Genomic DNA, 20,583 nt, shown 5'->3' with positions numbered 1-20,583 from the left:
AAAGGAAAGGTTAAATAACCTAAACACTTACGATTCATGTTCCTCTCTGCTTTCTAAAATACTGATTTTTTTTCTTGTACTGCAAAGTGGTTTTACCTTTTTCTTTATGTTTTTAGTTACTGTCTGTCCTGTCATGTAAATGACAATATAGCACTATAAACACATTTTAAAGTAAAAACTTACTAAAGAATTTTCCTTGATATGAAGCCTATGAGACATCTTGTAAAGCTGAACTTTAAAAGTATAAAATACCTTGAGCAGTACCTCACACTGTTGCTGTGCATGCTGTTTTTTCCTTGATCAAATACAAGTATTTAAGAATTCATGTGTGCAAAGACTCTTTCTTTTGAATTTCTGGCATCCCAGCAGGAAGTCTGAGTCAAACCATAAACCAAGTACTTTTTGCCAAAGGCCATATAGGCTTTTGGCATGTTTTGAACTTTAATTATTTTACTCTCTGTTGACCTTCTTTTAAAGCTTTTTCAGCTTCTACCAATAGTTCTGAGTGGATTTGTAGCCATTCGAAAAGCCTTTTTGTTTTTCAGTCAGTCTTTGTACTATGTGTTTCCTGGTTGCTCTTCCCTACTCATCTTTTATTATTATTTTTTTCCTCACTTTACAAAATGTTTTTTTTTTCACCTTTCTTATTTAGAGGGGTTTTTCAATTAGTCTGAGTCACTTCTTTTCTTTCACTCATCTGAGCCTGTGCTTTTATTTAATCTTATTTAAAAGCATTTTTTGTGACCTCCAGGTTCAGAATCTCCCGTCCTTTACAAATCTCCTCATTAAATAAAATAGCTGTCGTGCCATAAGTTCATGTTTTCTATGACGTTCAGTCTATGACGATACATCTTTTCCTTCCTCATCAGACCTATTTAGCGTCTTCCAGGTACAAGTAGCCGAAGCCAGCCCCCCTAACAGTTCCCAATGGAGCAATGCATGATCATCAGAAGGCCACAGACTGCTATCGGCCATCTGGAATCTGGGCTGCACATGCTTTGATGTGTTACACAGCTTTCCATATCGGAGAAAAGAATGAACACCTCATCCCACCTCCCTATACTGACCTCCCACCTCACACTCAAAATATTAATACACACACTACACAGCCCCCTAGACCTCATTTGCTGGGTTCAGTCTGTGTCTACCACTTCCCATCTTTCATTCTTACACATGATGTCTCACAGGACTCCAGTTTTGTTCTGTACAGGTGGAGAAACATTTTCATCCACTGAGGTCAAGGAAGCTGCCACAAGAGACACAGGTGTCTAATAGAGACTGATGCAGAGCCTGTCTAGCATGCTGAAAAAGACTCAAATGTAATGTTTTATTTCATGCAGATGCACACACCCTAGAAAGAACAAGAAGAAAAGTATAATACTTTTGAACTAGGTTTGCCATAATTGCAGGAAAAGCTCTGTTTTATATTGGAAGATATTACTGTTATTATGTGTTCTACTGGCAGGAAAGCAATGAGACTACTTCTACCTTGTAATAATCACCCACAGAAAAAACAAAGATGTAGTAGTGTGTTCAGGGGGAATTTTGACTGTGTGTTTTTCATGAAATTGACCACTAGACTCCTTCTGCAGTCTCTGTTTGTCTGAACAGCTCATTAGCTTGTACTCAAAGTAATATCAGAGCTCACCAGGACCTCAAGTTCTTTCTTATATTTCCCCCTAGCCTTTTCCCTCATCTCTGTCTTCACAATACACGATCATACACCTTCTGGAGTACTGTTTGTTCAGGTTGAAATTTCTTTAACTGACATAATAGAAGCTTTACTTTAGATACATAAGCCAATCCTACAAAACGTTAAACATTTACTGACGCATCTTTTACGTACATATAAGTGGGGGACAATATTTAACTGAGTTTAATTCTATTAGAACTACTTTACACTGTTTCCTATGATGAAGTTTTCTCGAGATACTGTGCAGCCCCTATATCAACTACATCCTTATTGCTTCCACGAGAATTAAAATGGTAAGGATCTGCTAACCAGATACACTTGATCAACTGATCATCAGCAGGTGTAACCATCAAAACAGAAGTATTGGCAGTTTGCCAGTCAGGATCATTTAGGTAGAGTATGTGTTAACGTAATGCCACAGGAGTGGACATCGGACCAAATTCACCATAACATCTGGGAACATCTGGATAGAGAGAGACTGCAAAAAAGCGAATGACTCTACTAGTTAAACAGTTAAGCTTGTTAAATGTTGAAGTTCATTAGAAACTGGGTTTATTGGAAGGACTGCCATGAGAGAACCACTTCTCTCTAGAAGAGCATGCCATCATGGCGTAGATCTGCAGAGTTGCATCGGAACAAACCATTAAATCTACATCAGAATAGGTGAAAAGGATCAAGGTGTTGCAATGGCCCAGTCAAAGTCCAGACCGCGACCTGATTGAAATGCTGTGGTAGGAAATTAAAAGACCACAATTTTGTCTAACGGTGGTTCTACATGTTACTGAATAATTGGCTGCACTAACTTTTCTACAGCACTCAATAGAGTCCTAAAAACTTTCTAAAAACAGTATCCTGTTTCCAGACAGAGATCGTTTCAGCTTTTCTCACTGTCAAAATGTTATTAATCTGGAGCATTTGTAGCTCATCAACTCAAATCGTAACAAAGAGAATACCGGGCTTCAATGAATGCAATCTGCTGTATAGTTGGCAACAAGCTTCAGCTGCAGAAGTTAGATTAATTAATTGACTTTATCCATCAACCACAGAATAGAGCTTGTATTTGAAAGCTTGCAAATTTCCCTGTTAGGCGGAACAAGAACAAGTTGGCATTAGTCGGAAGAAAGGCAGCCCGAGATCTGTCTTGATCCCTAAACCCAAGTAAATATAAGTAAAGATTCCTCCAAAATCAAATGGTGGCCATACTTTTGCTGTGAGCACATTTTCATCTTGCCAAATGGGCTTTACTACATAAAACTTATTCGGTTATCCTATTTCTATGATAACATTAGATAAGGTTGATTTATAAGCCCTTTAAAGGTAAAGATTAAAATTGTATTTACAATCAAGTAAAACTTAGAAATACAAACATCAATTTGAATTATTTTTTGAAAACCATTTTAATTGAATTTCCTCATAAGTATCCACACAAGTACTTCCTAAAAACATAACTAAATAAATAAATAAATATGCCGGCGCGTTCTCATTACCTTGTTTTATGTAAGCTTGAGTCAGTGTGTTTCTATGCTTGTGGCTCACATCGTGACTCCCCTCTCTCGAGTGTGTTAATACTGAGGCACTTATGATGAGGCCCAGAAAACTGCTTCCTCATTACTCATGACCAGTTAATAACTGTAACTGGAAATCGTGAGACCAATTCATGCATCGGTCATGATCATGGTGAGTGATGTTGCTCTGCCCATGCGTTTGTCTTTCACCATGACTCAATGAGTACCTTTCATTAACATGCTGAAATCCGCTAACGCACAAGCAAGCATGAGCGGCGCATGATTACAGGAAATGAAGTGTACACATCCATCGTTATTCGAGATACAAGCAACCAGTTGGGCGGCTGTGGGGCACGGGGAGATGGTTGGCTTTCCTTTAAATCCTGTAAACTTTTCCTGATCCTGAGATTAATGAATTATTAGCTTTGCTTTACTTTCACATGACAGAAAAGTCCTTACACCACAGTCAGATTTCCATACTATTATTCTGAAGGCGAAAACAAGCAATTAGTGTTGCCTAGTTTGCTAATTAACTTCATAATTTCAGATAAATTTAACTTAGCCCTTTGGTTGCAAAACCTAAAACATTATGTTTAGAAATCTAATGGATATTAAATTTATATGATAAATTAAAGATAGCCCAGCTTTAATTCTGTTGTCATATGAACATGGATCTTTTATTTTTTAAGAACTACAAACATGCTTAGTCAAACTATATGTTTGATTTCTGTTCTGTGAACATTTTGTTCTTTTCCTCTTGCGTTCCAGAAAGTACACAAGAAGAGGGGTTTTTTTTCAGCATATAACATTATTTTATGCATAGACATGATTTTTCATTAGAAACATAATCGGCCAAAGGGCCTTGGGTAAAATGAGCTGTGGGCCCCTGTTGAGCAGCCGCACACATCTTCCCCGGGTGTTTTTTTTCTTTTCTTTTTTTTTTCTGGGAGCCCGTTAATTTTCCCTTCAGTGGATTATTTCCCTGCCCTACTTTGAGTGCATATCAGTTAGTCAGTGATAATTTGATGAAATGTATTTTTTAAAAGAATATTCACCATGTCAGCATAACACCATCTAAAATATTAAAGGTATTAAAACTAAAGACTGGGGCTGATTTAGTAAAATACAAAAGTTTTTATCTGCAATTTCAGGGGTCCACATTTTGAAGAAATTGTGCAATTATATAAATTATAACAAAGACAGTGATTGTGGCCTTCTGGGCTCATGGGGAGCCCAGAGGCATTAATAGCGTTGCCCATTTTGGTGCAGTTCCAAAGCATAGACTGAATTAACTCTATGAAGATAATCTAAATGTGAATGCACAAAACACCTTTTAGGTACCAAAAGCTGTTTGATTTAAGTGTAGCCAATTTGCAGTATCAATTTATTCAGTCACATTTCAGCAGGTTTTGGTATCATGCTGCTAATGCGGAACATAAAAGATGAAACACATTTGCCTAAATGACTATAATCTGACACTGATCTGGCTTTATGTTAGCTTTTTGAGAGTATTGTGCAAAAGTTCTGAGTACGCCTCATTTTATTTAATATATTTTGTTTAAAGATGAATCAATTTATTTGACACACGCAAACATAAATGGACACCCCGATATCACGGCAAAGCATACAATAGACACGCCAGTCCACCATGTCCATTTCCCACTTTACCGTGAAATGGACGTGCATGCACAAGTTGCAGCAAATTGCAGTACCAGCAGGGGGAGATAATATGTTTAAAGCCAAGTCGCTAGTGACCAAAGAAAGGTATGAAGTGCATGAAGTACATTCCAGTGGCATTCAGTGCTGGGAAAAATTATGCTGCGTAGCTAATATGCATTTCTATGTGTTCGTAATGTCTCTTTAAACTATTTCCGTGATTATTTTCCTGTTGGCTTGAAATAAAATATCCCTCTCTGCAGCAACTACTGCAACTTCTGGATGTGTGTCCCTTCTAAAGCCACCTTCATTCTTCAGCACAGCCTGAACTCTTTTAATCAAGCTTTCTACTAATGTCTTTGAGTAGTTTTCAGAAATAGTTATCCAGGCTTCTCGAAGGACATCCAAACCTTTTCTTTGGATGTTGTTACGTTCTCTGTCCAGATGTTCCCACATGTTTCAGTAGTGTTGAAGTTCGGGCTCTTGGTAACCCAAGACTGGTAGTGAGCCACTGTGTGCTTTTCTGTCCAGGTATGTTTTTACTGCATTGGCAATGTGTTTGGGATAATTGTCAAGCTGAAAATTGAAGTTGTTGCCAATCAGATGCTTTCCAGATGGTATTGCATGGTGGATAAAAATCTGATACTACTTTTCTGTGTTCATAGTTCCCCAACACCACTGTCTGAAAGTGGTAGCTTTTATTGGAAAAAAAAAAAAGAAAGAAAAGAATTTAAAATCTATGCTATACATCATGTTAATGAGTGTGTCTGTGGTTTTAAACTGCGAAGACAGTTATTTATGTTGTTTTGCTGTTTTACACTCGTGCATTGTAATAATGGCTGCACAGCTGACTATGAATCAGGCTATTATAAATTAATTGGTCAAACAGGAGAACATAGGAGAAAATTAGCAACATGATTTTTGCAAACACGTTCTATTAATTTCTCAAGTGTTACAAAGCTTTGTTTCCTGTCATGGCTAATTGGGATATTGTTTGGTAATAAATACTGCATGCCAAAGTAATGTGACAGGTGGCCTGTTTAGGCTAACATGCTGCTGTAGCTGTCTCCTCTCTAGTGTGTAGGATATATCAGGCAGACAAGTACCTACTTTTTAGGGTTTGGAGACACCCGGCACCCACGAGGGCTGATCGTGACGTTCCAAGCTGTCCAAGACATGCTAGCTCCATTTAAAGACTCAGTGCTGTGACTGTGCTTCTGTGCTGACGAGCCCTGATGAAATTGTTTGCAGAGGTGTGATGGACAGTCAAGGTAATTATTCTGCTTGAGGTATGATGATTAGGCATTGTGGTTGAGCACTCACATGCTCGCAGTATTTTGTTGAGTTGTTTTGAAGTGTGATGTGCCTCCTGCCAGGTAGGTAGAGATTCTCTAGACAGCCCATTCTCACACTGGCCTCACTTGTTGTGACGGCTGCCATGCTGCCACTAACTATGGTCAATCAATAGATCTTGGTTTTAAACTCTAAGAGTTCATTTCTAACTGTTCTCAAACTTTTTTCACTCTTTCTCTAAAGCCTGGACTCCTAAGTTGTATTTATCCTCATGATGCACTTTTCTCTGCAACCTTGTCTCTGATATTTACTTTCATTTCTTATTTTATTTTAATATGGTCCTTGTGATTTTTATTTTATTTTTACCTCTTTGCAACCTTGAGCACAAAGCAAGAACCAATTGTCATTTACAGTGAAATAATTAAAAAGGAAGGTGTCTCAGCAGAGATTTGGTTGAGGATTAAAACTAAAAAGAAACATTGAACTGAACAACATTATATACATGTATATTAACAGTACTGTATATGCTCTGGAAGCATTTTCCCCAGGTAATGTGTTTAAACGTGTATAAGCAGTCGCTTGCTGTGGTCTCCAGGCTTTACTTGCAGCAATATGTCAAACCAATAACTACCTACATCATAAAATGACAAGTTTTCGCTATTCTTCCAAACACTCCCAATGAGTCACAGTCTCTTACCTGGGCAATGGTACCAAGCCCCAGCGGTCCGAATCTCAGCATTTTCTTTATTTGCACAATCAGATCAGGTGTTTATTTATTATCCTGACTCATTGCATTATAACATAAAACTGCAGCTGCAGACTTTTCGCGTGATAGCAATTCGACTGTTAAGCAAGCCTCGTGCAAGTTCAGATGTGCAGTGGCCTCGTGTAAATTTGCATATTTGAGGCATTCCACTGATTTGCAGCATAGAAGCAATTAAACTAAAGGATGTCTCGAGGGTCCCCACCTGGTTTGAACCCAAACAACCTCTTTGATCTCTCTTAAGTGGCTGCATTCACGTTGCCAGACCTTATCTGAATAGAATTCAATTATTTTGGAATTCATGCACCATCGTCAAAAGAGTTGGGGAGCAGCAGCAATCACTGCAGGATCTTGGATAAGTTGGGAAATTGTGGATCACTCAGGATCTGTGTCGTAACACTGCCCCCTCATGGTTACAGAGACAAGAGAACTGGTTCTCTTTCACACTGCACATGATCGGACTGTGTTTGTACAACCTCACGCACTCAGGGGTCATTACCATTTTTCTTGTCTTACAGTAGTTAAATCTGTGCACCTGCAGGCAAACACAAAGGACATAAGCAGCAGAGAATTATGTTTTGGGCTTTTGTTTTGCCCTTCAGAACGCCATCTGCCTGCGCCTTACGTGTTACTCATGTGAATCGCATGCGAACGAGACTTACAGCTTGCCCACAGAGGCACTCTTCCAGAGTTCTCATCCTTGCAACTGTGTTTTGTGTTGAGTAGGTTAAAGAAAGCTGAGGGCATTATACCTTGGGCGCCCATCTGCTACTAGCAAAGATGCAAACATATGGTGGCAGTAAAGCAAAAGCACATAAATTCAGAGCTGTGTAAATGAATCAAATTTCTTAATATCACTAAATTACCATTTCTATGCTTTATGTCTCCTAATCAAGCAGGATGAGCTGTTTTTTTTTTAAAAATATTTTTGTTATGCTGCATGCTGTATAATCCTTCCATGCACCTTCTTCACTTTATTTCCCATCAGATTTTTTTGGGCACACTAAAATGAAATGCATGAATCCTTCACTGATTGTGTCATTTTTCACACTGTTAAAATCAGCTGAAAGTTTTCCCAAACGTCTCACTGACTTTTCATTTACTACTCAAATGAAATGAGAGAACTATTTGTCTTGTGCGATCATATCTAAATGCATTTGTTGACATAAACTACTGATGCTTCTGTCAAATGGTGAAACTTCAGTGGCTTTCCATTCAAAAAGTGGATGTTAACTTCATGCAGAAAGTAGACTTCATTGTTTATTCAAATGGCATAGTGTCGATAAGAAACTAGCTCTTATCACCTTTGTTTTTGTTAAAATAAGCATTTAAGTTTGATATCGTTAGACTCTATTTGAATAATTAATTATTGCTCTCTAATCTACTGCAGGGCCACAAGTGTCTGTCTTTTTAACTGCTTTTACGCAAGACCATCACTGGAATATTATCTCCTTTATTTTAGCAGACACAGCCTTAGAGAATCAGCCAAGAAAGCATACTATCTGAAATCCAAAAGCACCTACACAGGCTATTATATGCCTTGGCACAAGAAGGCGTACTGCGTGTTTATTGCACATATTCTGTGACAACAAAGAGCAGAAGGCACTGTGGAGGAGAGAATATAGACTTGGGGAGAGAGTCTTGACAGCCTTTAATCAAGATGCTCTGAGCGGTCCTCACAGCGTTGTTGATGTTGACTAGTTGTTTGTCTCCAGTCGGGTTTTCTTGATGTACTTTCAACTTTTTCAAATCCATTTTTTAACATAGTAGCAAATCACAACAACAGTCATCTCAAGGCGCTTTATATTGTGAGTTAAAGACTCTACAACGATAGAGAGAAACCCCCAACAATCAAAAGACCCTCTTTGTTCAAGGACCTGGCGACAGTGGGAAGGAAAAACTCCCTTTTAGCAGGAATACACCTGCGGCAGAACTGGGGTCCCTACCTGCATCTAAACAATTCTTTTAAGGCAGGTACTTTGTTTCTTGAAAGATGAATTTGAAAAATGTAATAAAATAACCAAGAATTTAAGCATATAGCAACAACAAAAATGTTAATCTACTTAAGGGGGACAGTTTCCATTTTTAGTGAGTAAATAGAATCACTAGCATTTATTATAGATTGCAGTAATCAAATGATGAGATTTGGGATCACAAGTACACAGGCTATAAAGTAGTAGGGCAGTAAGCAAGGGGCTTAAGGAACCCTCAGGTGACCCAGACATACTTAAAGGAAATAAAAGGCAAATACCAGAATTATTCTATTCTAAGCACCCACCTGGGTCATTTTCTTATGAAGCTAAAATAATCTCAAATATTGGTTTGATGCCACTTGTGGAAGATAAACTGCACTAACCTCCATCATATTGTACAGCCAAATAGCATCTGTCACTGTCTGCTATCCAGAAGATTGGGGGGGTTAAAAGAACTATTTCTTAGAACTCTTGGCTTATTTACAACCTATTTGGACTTCAGGCTGCTTCTTTCTTCAAATGTTGTGAATAAATGAAAAAAAAAAGTTGTTGTCCCATGTCTGACCTCTGACTACAGTGTGATGGGATAAATGTGGTAAAATTAGTTATTATCCTGAGTAGTCCATCGCTCTCATAACTGGCTTTATTGTAGCTCAGTGGATGTGATTATGTTCAGTTAGCAATTTCGTCAGCCACTCAACCATTTGCTCAGTTGCCTGGTCAACTGAAGAGTCACTCAGTGGCTGAACCACTCAGCCAGTAAAGTCATCCAGTAGCTGTAAGAAAAGTCCAGCCAAGAGGGCAGGCTTTCCCAAAATTCTGATGAATTCCAGATGAGAGCCCAGACACCCTGGCTTGAGAAGAGAACACACACATGAAAAAAAGAAAAAAAAGAAATGAAAGTAGATGAAGAAGGGAGGGGACAAAAGAAAACTGAACACAGTGAAAGATGATCCTATGCACAAAGCCTATGAAGTGGAAAGGAGGGTTCTCATCCATCGTTGAGATGTTCATTTATGACTGAGAGACAGAACTCAGAAAGAAGGGAGTGTGTACTGATTTGTACGAGTGGATCTTGGTTGTGAGCATCAGCATGGCACAGTGGTGGACTTTACTCACTGTTGTTTACCTGTGCAGCTACTGTGCTGCCAGTCAGCACCACAGGAAAGGTATGTTGGCACACAAGCTCTGGTAATTAGGTCTAAATGCGCAATTATTAAGAGTCTGATTAGTGTCTCTCTATTATGAGATAAATGGCAATTTTATCACCATTGAGTATATTTGCATCAAAAATTATTCTGTTTTCATTTGTGGGATCATTTAAAATATTACTAGAAGACAGAGACAGAGTCAAATTGTGATGGCTGAGTCCTGGTACGAGTCTGTGGTTCCAGCTGTGAAAGAATGTGTTTATCCTCTTCAGTTAGCAGGAACATTGCAGTTTGCAGGACATCAGCAGATCGTTTTCCAGCGAAAAATGACTGGCCTGTTGTTACTGGATCTACTCACTGAGGAAATTCCTTTCTCATCACTCGCAGGCCTTGAAATCTGTAGACAAGTCACATGATGCTGAAGCCAGCAAAAACAAAGAAAGTTCAGAATTGTTTACATTGTTATACCATATCACCAAAATCCAGGAAATCATTTTTTAATCATTGTTTTATTAAAAGTTTGTAAGACTTTTTTTCCCCCTTCAGCAATAAATCAAAAATCCAAAGTGACACTGTCAATAAAAAGTTTCTGAACATGCATTAATTGTCTGTGTTGTCAACAACTGCCCACTGCTGCTCTAAACAAGAGCAGAAAGAAAGTGAAGCTAATGTTCAGAAATGTTCCTGGAGTTGAGGGAAACAGCAGTTCTCTATTTACAATCTCACTGCAAGCAGCTCAGTTCACACTGGAGGAGTGGATAGCACAGCATAGAATCAGTCCAGGACTGCTCTGTTTACATGTACAGGCCAGCAGCCGCTCTTTCGGTGATAAGGATGTGCACATTCAGGACAGTGAGGATCGCTGATTTGGGCAGCCATCGCTGAATCAAAGAGAGAGCCTAAGAGTATATATTTCATCATTCATCATCTTACAACGATGTGGTTGTAGCCATTCAGCGCTCTGTGAATAGCACTCATGACAATCAGTCATTGGTCAGTTTGCAGTATGACACCAGTATGACAGTCTAACATTGTCATACATAACTGAAAAGTATTCCCAAACTGGTTGGCAAGTACTGTCTTTAGGTTTGTGTCTGTAGGTGAAATCAACAGCGAAGAGAGTCCTGCACCAAAAATCTCTTTGTGATTTCTTTGGTGATTAGCAGAATTTGCAGTAAAGACATCGGATTGTCTGCAAACACTAGGCACAGCTTTTAACTTGAAAGTAAATGTTTCCTGCTTCTGTCTCACTTTTCACAGTTGAAACTGTGAAAAGTACTGCTCGGCCAGCGTTGGTGAGTGTCAGGGACTTTCCATACAAACTCTACAATCTCTGTCTGGCCTTCAGGTCACCAATTACTAAACCACCAACAAGCCAACAAGTTTTAGGAAGTAGTGAGCAACTGATCTGCGATCATTCTGTGAATGGTTAAACAAGTGGTCACCCGGTTTTGGACCCAGGGTTTTGAATTTTCAAGTTCAGAATTCTTTGTAGTTTTGAAGTTATGTGATCTTTGGATTAGGTTTCTGTTATTGTTAGTGTTTAATTTTTTTACTCATTAATTGATTTGTGTTTACAAGTTTTGTCTTTCTAGCCTTGTTATTTGTTCCTTCAGTTGCTGTTAAAACAGTAACTTTAGGGTTGTTTTTAATTAGTTCCCCTTTTTCTGTTCCTCCTTCTGTCTCATCTCTGTTTGTCTTTGTCATCTTTGTCTTCATGTTCACTCCATCTTGTTGTCTGTCTTTACTTTAAAGGGTTCTGTTTTTATTCATGTTGAGTGTAGCTTTTGTTCCTGTCCCTGTCCTCACTGATTCCCTGATTGGCTTCAGCTTGGTTTTGGTCCTCACCCGTCTCCTCTTCCTGCATTACCTTTTGTATATATGTTGTCTCAGTATTCCTTTGTCTTTTGTTGCATATAGTTGTGTGTTTCCTTAGCTTTGTGTTCTTTGTGTTGGATTCCCCAGCTAAATGCTTCGTTGACTAAAGGATTTTTGGACTTGACTTTGGACTTTCTGATTCTCTGAAATAAGAAGCATTGAAGCTGTTATTATTTAGACCTGTTTTCCTGTTTTGCTTCATCAGATCTACAAAACCTTTAGACACACAGCGGTTCATGACATGACTTCAACTTTAGTAGTTTAGCAGTTGCTGGTTGCAAACCCATCTCTTTAGTTGGAATAAGACAATAGAGCTATTGAACACTGGTACTGAGAATAGATACCCTCTCTACTTTTAGGATTAGGCCTAAAACTTTCCAATCTGATGAAGCTTAGTTACAGCTGGATCATGTGACCTTGAATCATCTCTTCCTGCAATAGGTTTTATATGCCTCTTCACAACATTAGCATATTTTGAAAAACAATGTTAAAGGGCACTGCATGTAAACGTGACACCAACTAATCACAGAAGAAACTAACCAAGTGATGAGTTGGGAATGTGCCCAGGCTTGTGTGGGTTATTAAAGGCTAAGCTCACACCTCCATGAGGTGGAGTGTGGGTGATGGGGAACCAGGAGAAACTGCAACCTTTCTCCCATATCTCCAGTTGTCACCACTGTCCCCAGTATATATCAGCTTCCCTGGCACCACTGCATGACTTTATTGCAGCTGGGCTTTACTACTGCTGGCCTCACAGTTATTCGGAGTATTTATGATGATCTGTGTTTACATCATAAATGGTAGAATTTAAATCTCTCTCTCACTACAATACTGTCATGGATTGGGATTTTACCATTTTCTATTATTTGGAGATATAGTGAAATGTAGAAGATGGTCCATTGCAGGGAAGATTTCATTGTATCCTGTGTCCTTTTCACCCTCTTTTATCGTACGCTGGAGGGATCCAGACATTCATTTGGGTTTTTTTTTTTTTTCTGTTTTTGATTGTTTTTCCTTCTCTCTCTTTCTGTCTTCGTCAAGACATCCTTCCAGCCAGGAGTACCATTTAGCCCAGCTAATTAATGGATCTTTGTTGTTCCCTCATCTCCTTGCAAGCAGTTAGCGGGAGATTACAAGTTCCCTGCCTCTACATAATGACACTGGGGGGAAGCCTGCCCATCCAAACATTGATTGTTTGGAGCGCCGAAGGAGGGAGGGGAGCATGACGGGTGAATGGGCTTAGAACAAGCAGCAGGGAAAGCTGATATGTTGTGATAAAGGACATCAGCAGTATATTAAACATTCAAGCTGAAAATGAGAAAAAAGAAAAATTTGCTCATAAGAATGAATCACCTCGTGATGGTTTGTTCGCCTGCACGTTAGCCGACCCCTACCTCCCGACCCCCCACCCACCAAAAACAACTTCATGGAAAAGCCTGAAAAATCCAGCTCTAACATATATGGACAGCCTACCTTCACCAGCCTCCTCACTTACATGTGATAAAATCGTAGTGATTAAAGCTGAGATGTCACTTTCACATTCATAAATATTGCACATTAACGCAGCATAATCAAAGACATTAGTTTTGCATAGCGGTTGGTAATCAAAAATGACTAAATATCATTATTTCTCCTTCACTATGATAAATTCCTGGATTTTATATGTTGTCACGGCAAAGTTCAGTACATTTTCTGCACTGGCCTCAATTTCTCACATCTGTTATCTCTACCTGACCTTCACAACCACCTGTGCTCCTTCATTAGCTCCTTTCTACGTATATGTGCCCTTTTTCTTTGTTATTGGCCATATTGTCAGTCACAGTGTCTCAAACTTATAAGCTAGTTCATTTTCATTGTAATCTTTAAGCATGATTCATTTAGATATCCAGTGTGTGCCCCTACCTATCTTTCCTCTAAGTCAGTATCGCCCTCACAATATTGTGCTGGGAGAAATCGAACAATTTAATGGAATGACTAGAATTACTGTTATTGCCTGTGCACATATACACTAATGCAGCTCCAACTATAACAAGCTATAATATTTTTATTCCAAAGTGCTATTGGAGCTGCTATAAACATAAAACACACACTTTCCTACATGCCAAAGGACTATTGTAGTAGTAGCAGAGCCTTTTTATGTAAATTACAGATTATTAATTTTAGATGTAAATCAGCGCTGGGCTGGCCTCCAAGCTGTCATTTCCCCGCATCACCTCAATCCTTTAACGATATAACCCTTGTTCTAATGAGCACCCTCGGGTGTTGTATTGTTTACTTTAGCAATGGCCCGCTGAAGCTACCGTATCTATTCGGTAACTAATATGTCTGCACAGGCATCGCTCCTCCACAATACCTGATGCATTTGGGAGCTGCATACTCAATGAGGAGTATACATTTTCACCTACAAGTTGTCATCCACTTAGAGTTGGATGTTAGTACTTGATCTGGGGAAATCTTCTCTCTACTTGTCTTTGGTGTTTGGGGGTTGGAACAACTGTGCATGTTGCATATTATATTGCTTCAGAGTCACTCTTCAACAAGTTCAAACTTCTCCATTAGAAGTGTTTGAACTTTTATTGATTTCTGACATTATGATGAGGGTCGTGAACAGCATTTCATCTGCATTTGGAATTTACAATAAGTACATATGTTTTGATCCTTGAAACCCAAATTCATATTATAGTTTATTTGAGATTTCACAACGTCTGGCTATGGCCCCTGACGGTGGGGCAGGTGGAAGGACTGAGGTAACATGCTAAAGATTACACAGATGTGCCAGATTTTTGGAACCCCAACATGGAAATGTGGAGCTACACATTTCTTTACATTGAGAGCAGTGGCTGTGCTGCGAAAGGAAGGCCAGAGCTGAGACTGGCAGTCGCCCAAGCAGGAAGCAGGTACATAGGGAGCTCTGCCAATTTGTGTGGCTTTGGCTGGCCTGACAATTGCTATAAAGCTAAATGTATCTGGCCAGCGATGCTGCAGGCAGTCAAGCTGATCATTACTGCAGAATTGGTGAAGCAGCAATCCATAGATGCCACTGTAGCAGAGAGGAAGGATGACATCCAAATTCACATGAATGCCAGTGTTTATATACTGTATACCTCATTAAGATCTCCGTGTGTTGGCTTACACGCTGAATGGAGTACTGGACGGCAACAGAATATGGGTAGCAATGGAAAAAGAGAGCTGAACAGCTGTAGAACCCTAGAGGAAGTTTTACCTTAATTCATTATACTGTGAAACCTCCTTCTGTGCAAATCAAATTTGATTTTCAGTTCCTTCTCCTGATGCTACATTAACAAAAATGGTTCTTGGAGAGATAACAGAGATACATAAAAAAGTTTTCAAAGTCTGGGCAGTATTCAAAGTTATATTATTACAAACAGACCCTGCACATTCTCGTGTGACTCTTAATCTTTCTTTTAGCCTGGAATAAACTTGCCAGTAGGAATATCTGTTCACTGTCACACAGGACTCCTATCCAAAATATTATAATGCAAATGTGTTGCTAGATTAAGGAAGTTCACAAATCATTTCTTAGACACAGCTATGTCATTTAGACAATTTAGACCATAATGTTATTTTTCATTTTAGACCAGTGAACTAATTGACTCGATTTGTAACAAAAGTTGTAAAATGGGATTAACCATATCAGTTCTTGTGTAATTTAACTTACCCCAGCCCTTTCTCTCTGTTCCCCTTCCTTCTTGAGAGCCACTCTTCCACTGAGACCATTTCTGATCAGGCTTCAGTGATCGGCAGACAGATCAACTGAAGGACCTGATGAATCTCCTCTAGATCCTGAGCTAGGCTTCTGCTGGATTTTTCTTTCCAATTTCACATCTCTATAGAGCAGCTCACTCTGGTGGTCCAGAATTATGAACTCTGAAGTTTCATCACACTGTACAATGTGCATTTAAAAAGAATTTTAAAAACCTCTGAATTAGGGTAAAAACAAAATATTCCAAAATAGCCCCGTGCTTAATTGTTAGTACATCAGATACTTAGGAAAGTATGTGAGTAATGTTAGCTGCTGTCCACCTCTAGATGTGAGGTTTAGCCTCTTGTTATCACTTCCAGGAAAATATGGATTTTGCTCAATTTTATCACAGAAATGAGGCGGCAGCAGAAACTGTTTCTAGCTGAAAGTGAGGGGTTTCATTCCAGCCGTATCAGGACACCTCACATTATGAGATCCCCCGTCTGCTACACATATGGGCTGACACTTTGAAGCCTGACCAAATGAGGTCAGTTACACCTGCCCTTCCACGAGTCAATAAGCAGATATCGCACCTCTGGGGGCACCAGGCCGCTGGTGCTTGTAGCAACTGTGGCTCAGGTCAAAGACCAGTTGATCTCTTCACAGCTGGAGCCCAAGTCTCAACCACATACATAATATTTGAACAGTAATGAATATGTGTTTACTCAACCTCTAAATGTCACAATAAATAATGTCCTGCCTTAATTTTTGAAAAGGGAGATTCTATAATCCAATTTTTTCTTCTTGTGTGTTCTAGTGCTGTACCCATCTGCATACAGGATAAAACGGGGAACATATTCACTGATCAACCCCACATTCCAGCACTCAGTGGAGGACATCAAGCTGCTTTTTGAGGTCAGTTAAGCCCCGAAATAGTTCATGAGCTAGTGTTTCTTTAAAGGAAACCAGTATGCTTAGAATGTGCACAAGACTTCTAAAAATAACACATTTGTGGCCTCACCCTGCTGATTAGAACAAAACACTGTGTACCGCTGCTGTGTTCCTAATCATTAGCAGGAATGTGAGATATTTTGGTGACATTGATGAAAAAGATATTTTACTTTCTTATGCCATCTTAAGCTCATTTCAAAATATTTAGATGATTAGGCTCTTTGGAACAGATTGAAATAGGACGTGACCTTGCTAGCAACTCCATTTTTCAGTTAGCTGCTTATATATGTGAATGTGAATTTAGTGGATGCCTATCTATATCCCAGATTCTGCTGGGTGGAATGCAGATACAAGGTGATGGACACACCCTGCTGATTCCAGATGAGGAGTTGGCCTCCCTGAGAAGTGTGGAAAAGCTGGAAGTCATCTGTGAGGAAGTACTGCCTAAAAGGCTCTCCGACATCAGGCGTCTGACGGCTGAGCTCACCCAGCGGCGCCAACCTCTGAGCTGGCAGGACTTTGAGAGGACAGTGCTGACGTTAGTGTACACCACTCAGACCCTGGCTCGTATCACCAACAAGCACCAGAAAGAGATATGGACCGACACCCTAATCCAGCTGTTCCAAGCTCTTCAAAAGGATCTCAAACCCTTTTGAGGAAAGAAGTTGTCCATATTTTTTTCAGTAGTGGAGATGTCGTTTATCCATGCCATTTCCAGTGTCCTGCAAAATTTAAAAACAAATTAGATTATTATATTGCTTTTTATATGAAACTATTTGTATATACAAATACAAATATCAAAAAATGTATATAAAATTATATAAGCAATTTAATTTTTAACCAAAAAATGTAACTAAACTCAGGGTCCAAACTCACTTTTATCAGCGCTTTCAACCTTGACTTCCAGTCTTATCTGACTGGGCTAATTCCAATTAAGAGCTCAAACCACAAACTCCTGAAAAGTTATATCATGTGCTTCTGTTTTCTTTTGTTACCCTATGTGAGGTAAATAATAAAATTTAAATTCTCAACAGATCAGCGTATCTTACTTTTCTATAAACTTATTTAAGCACAAGTTTAGATCAAGCAGACCTCAAGGTCCCAGTACATCAGCTCATAGCTGAGCTGTCAGATGATATGGGCTTGCAGAGATCGGCTGCTCTCACTTTCCTGGATTTTGTTTCTGATCATGTAAATCCACGGCATCAAATGAGACTCAACCTTCAGCAAAGCGAAGTGGTCATGGCTGAAGTCCCTTTTCTTTTAGCTATCTACTCGAAATGTAATGATCATCAAAGATGGTTTGTTATCATTTTACAGCAAAATCAGTGTATAGTCTATCCCTACAGTCACACCAGGTATTTTAGACATGTTTCAATGTCCAAAATTACTATGCATTGACCCACCCCCTGAGTCTAGAATTCCCCCAAACTATTTTAGAGTGATTTACAGAGTAATTAATCATAACTGCAGCAGTTTGAGTCACAAATATTCTCACAATATAGGCTATTTAGGCTAACTAGATTCCACCTACACATGATTAATTTAATATCATAATACAATGACATTGTAACAAACCATCAGTCTAATATCCAAAATATAAGGTTTAAACCAAAAAAGCCAAGCATACTAATAAAGGTAAACCATTAACTACTATTAAATCTGTTTTTGAGCTAAATAATGAATTACTATCACGTTTCTTAATGAACTAGTTCTGTTTTGTTACTGCATCAGTTGTGTTACGTCTCAGCTCCCGAGTGTGTGTTTGTTTTACGCTCACTAATGCATTATTTCTGAGCCCACTTATTTGTACATCGTGAAGAAATCAAATTAAATCAACAATGCTTTTGAGCCCCGCATATGCATACAAGCCAGAGGATGGCCTCATTAATCAAGTGCGTCCCGGTGTGCTCAAATAAACTTCTCAAACTTAGTTTAATGAAAATACATCACATAAGTACACACATACGCGCAATTACCTCAAAGTTTTTCCTTCTGATTTTTCTGATTATACTGATCTTTGACCTACTTTCAAAAAAAATACTAAATCAAAGTGGTACATTAGTTTGACAACTCCATGGGAAGTCACCTCAAGCCCCCTGCCATGCCTGTGTACATGTTTGGTGCCATCAGATAACTTTAGAAGGCGTAAGATGCTTTGCTCTGTCTGGAAAAGATTGCTCAGCTCATTTGATTTGCCACTAAAAGCCCTTTGAATAAAACCCACGGATTTATACTTAAGAGTCTGTGTACATCAATACGCTTGATTGCATTTCTGCAGTCTGTAAAATATCTGATGGATATGTGCTTCAGAGCTACCCATTTCCCCATTCATTATGGGAAATAGGTACTTAAGCTTTTGTGCAGTTCACTCATCAAGAAGGGGATAGAAAGCAGATATATGGTTTGTGTTGTTTTCCCTCCAGAGTTGATTAGTTTTACATTTGCTTACACCTTACAGTATTTCGCTCAATTCATACTTTTATGTAACCGTGGAAATGTTCGTCACTCCCTGTCACCCAGATCGCATCTTCAGTTGCAGCTTCTGTAAATGTATACGTTAATCGCAGCATTTTCAGTGTCTTTCTCAGCATGTCAGCATTCATTGGCACTGACTAGAGGGGGCTGATTAATGAGGAAGTCAGGAAGACTGCAGCAAGGAATTTCCTTCCAAGGCGACGGATCAGCCTTCACCCTCGGCACCACTCTAACTATAATAGTGACCGATGAGTCTTGCATTTGACACGGCTTGTTTTTTGAACTCGCTTTGTCAGTTTACGTTGTTTAATGCAGATGTTATCATTTTCAAGCAGATTCCATGTTGCCAGTGACTTTCCAGACTGACTTAGAGAGGAATTGTGAGATTGTGGAATATTTGCCGAGCCTCTAATTAAATTTTCCTCTGTTATCACATTCAATATACAAAATATCGGGGACATGACGTTCCATTTGTGCAATCTAATCCTTAATTGTCATAAAGTTTTAAAATGATCTCACAAAGTGCTCTGCTAGGCTTCATTTCCTTCCCCTTTCTCTGTGATTGTGGTGCAGATTTAATAAGAAAAATCAGGCTTTTGCGTGGATTATTGACTTATCAGTCTGCTTCATGAAAAATGAGTCTGCAATATTTTATTCATTTAGAGTATTATCCCTAAATGTCAAGTGGAGCCCTCTGCATGTTGAGAGAGCATCACCAAGTGGCTGCTGACAGAACTGCTCTCCTCATCTGATACTGCATGTCTCTAAAGTGTCCATAACACCCGTATCATGTCTTCATATAGGATCATTTAGAATCAGAATCAGAATCAGAATCAGAATCAGAATCAGAATCAGAATCAGAATGGGGTTTATTGCCAGATGTTGAGGTTTACAACATTAGGAAATTGCTGCGGTGCTTCAGTGCAAACAATAAGAATTAAAGTGCTATGTAGAAAGAAAGATATGTGCATGGGATATACATGAGATATATACATGAGAATAAGAATTATGAGTGCTACAAAGAAAGATATATACATGAGTGCAGGTGGTGATCAGTGCCAAACATGAAATGATGCAGTGACACAGCGTAGGGTCATGTGTTAGTGGCGGGGACAGTCATGTGGTTATTGTTCATGTGTCCAACAGCAGAGGGGAAGAAACTGTTCTTATGGCGAGAGGTTCTGGTGCGAATGGACCGGAGCCTCCTGCCTGAGGGGAGCAGGTCAAACAGACTGTGTCCAGGGTGAGAAGGGTCAGCTGAGATCCGGGCTGCACGCCGCAGTGTCCTGGAGGTGTACAGGTCCTGCAGAGATGGGAGTTTGCAGCCAATCACCTTCTCAGCAGAGCGCACAACACGCTGCAGTCTCTGTTTGTCCCTGATAGTGGCTCCAGCGTACCACACGGTGATGGAGGAGGTGAGGATGGACTCGATGATTGCAGTGTAGAACTGCATCATCATCCGTGTTGGCAGGTTGAATTTCTTCAGCTGCCTCAGGAAGTACATCCTCTGCTGGGCTTTCTTGATGACGGAGGTGATGG

The 20,583-nt window shown here is 39.4% G+C and overlaps 1 protein-coding gene across 1 annotated transcript; it reads left to right on the top strand.

Moving 5' to 3' along the window:
• Window positions 1–9,838: 9,838 nt before the first annotated feature.
• LOC102310744 (protein FAM180A) lies at window positions 9,839–19,845 on the top strand. The gene is made up of 3 exons (XM_005923546.2): window positions 9,839–10,052; window positions 16,433–16,530; window positions 16,893–19,845. Exons 1-3 carry the CDS (start codon window positions 9,977–9,979, stop codon window positions 17,220–17,222), a joined length of 504 nt encoding a protein of 167 aa, XP_005923608.1. The 5' UTR covers window positions 9,839–9,976; the 3' UTR covers window positions 17,223–19,845.
• The last annotated feature ends 738 nt before the right edge of the window (window positions 19,846–20,583 follow it).

Source organism: Haplochromis burtoni, unplaced genomic scaffold, assembly GCF_018398535.1.
Source record: "Haplochromis burtoni strain Fernald_Lab_line unplaced genomic scaffold, NCSU_Asbu1 Contig_49, whole genome shotgun sequence".
NCBI lineage: Eukaryota > Metazoa > Chordata > Actinopteri > Cichliformes > Cichlidae > Haplochromis > Haplochromis burtoni.
The sequence above is the reverse complement of the archived record's forward strand: the minus strand, read 5'-3'. Positions and strand labels throughout refer to the sequence as shown.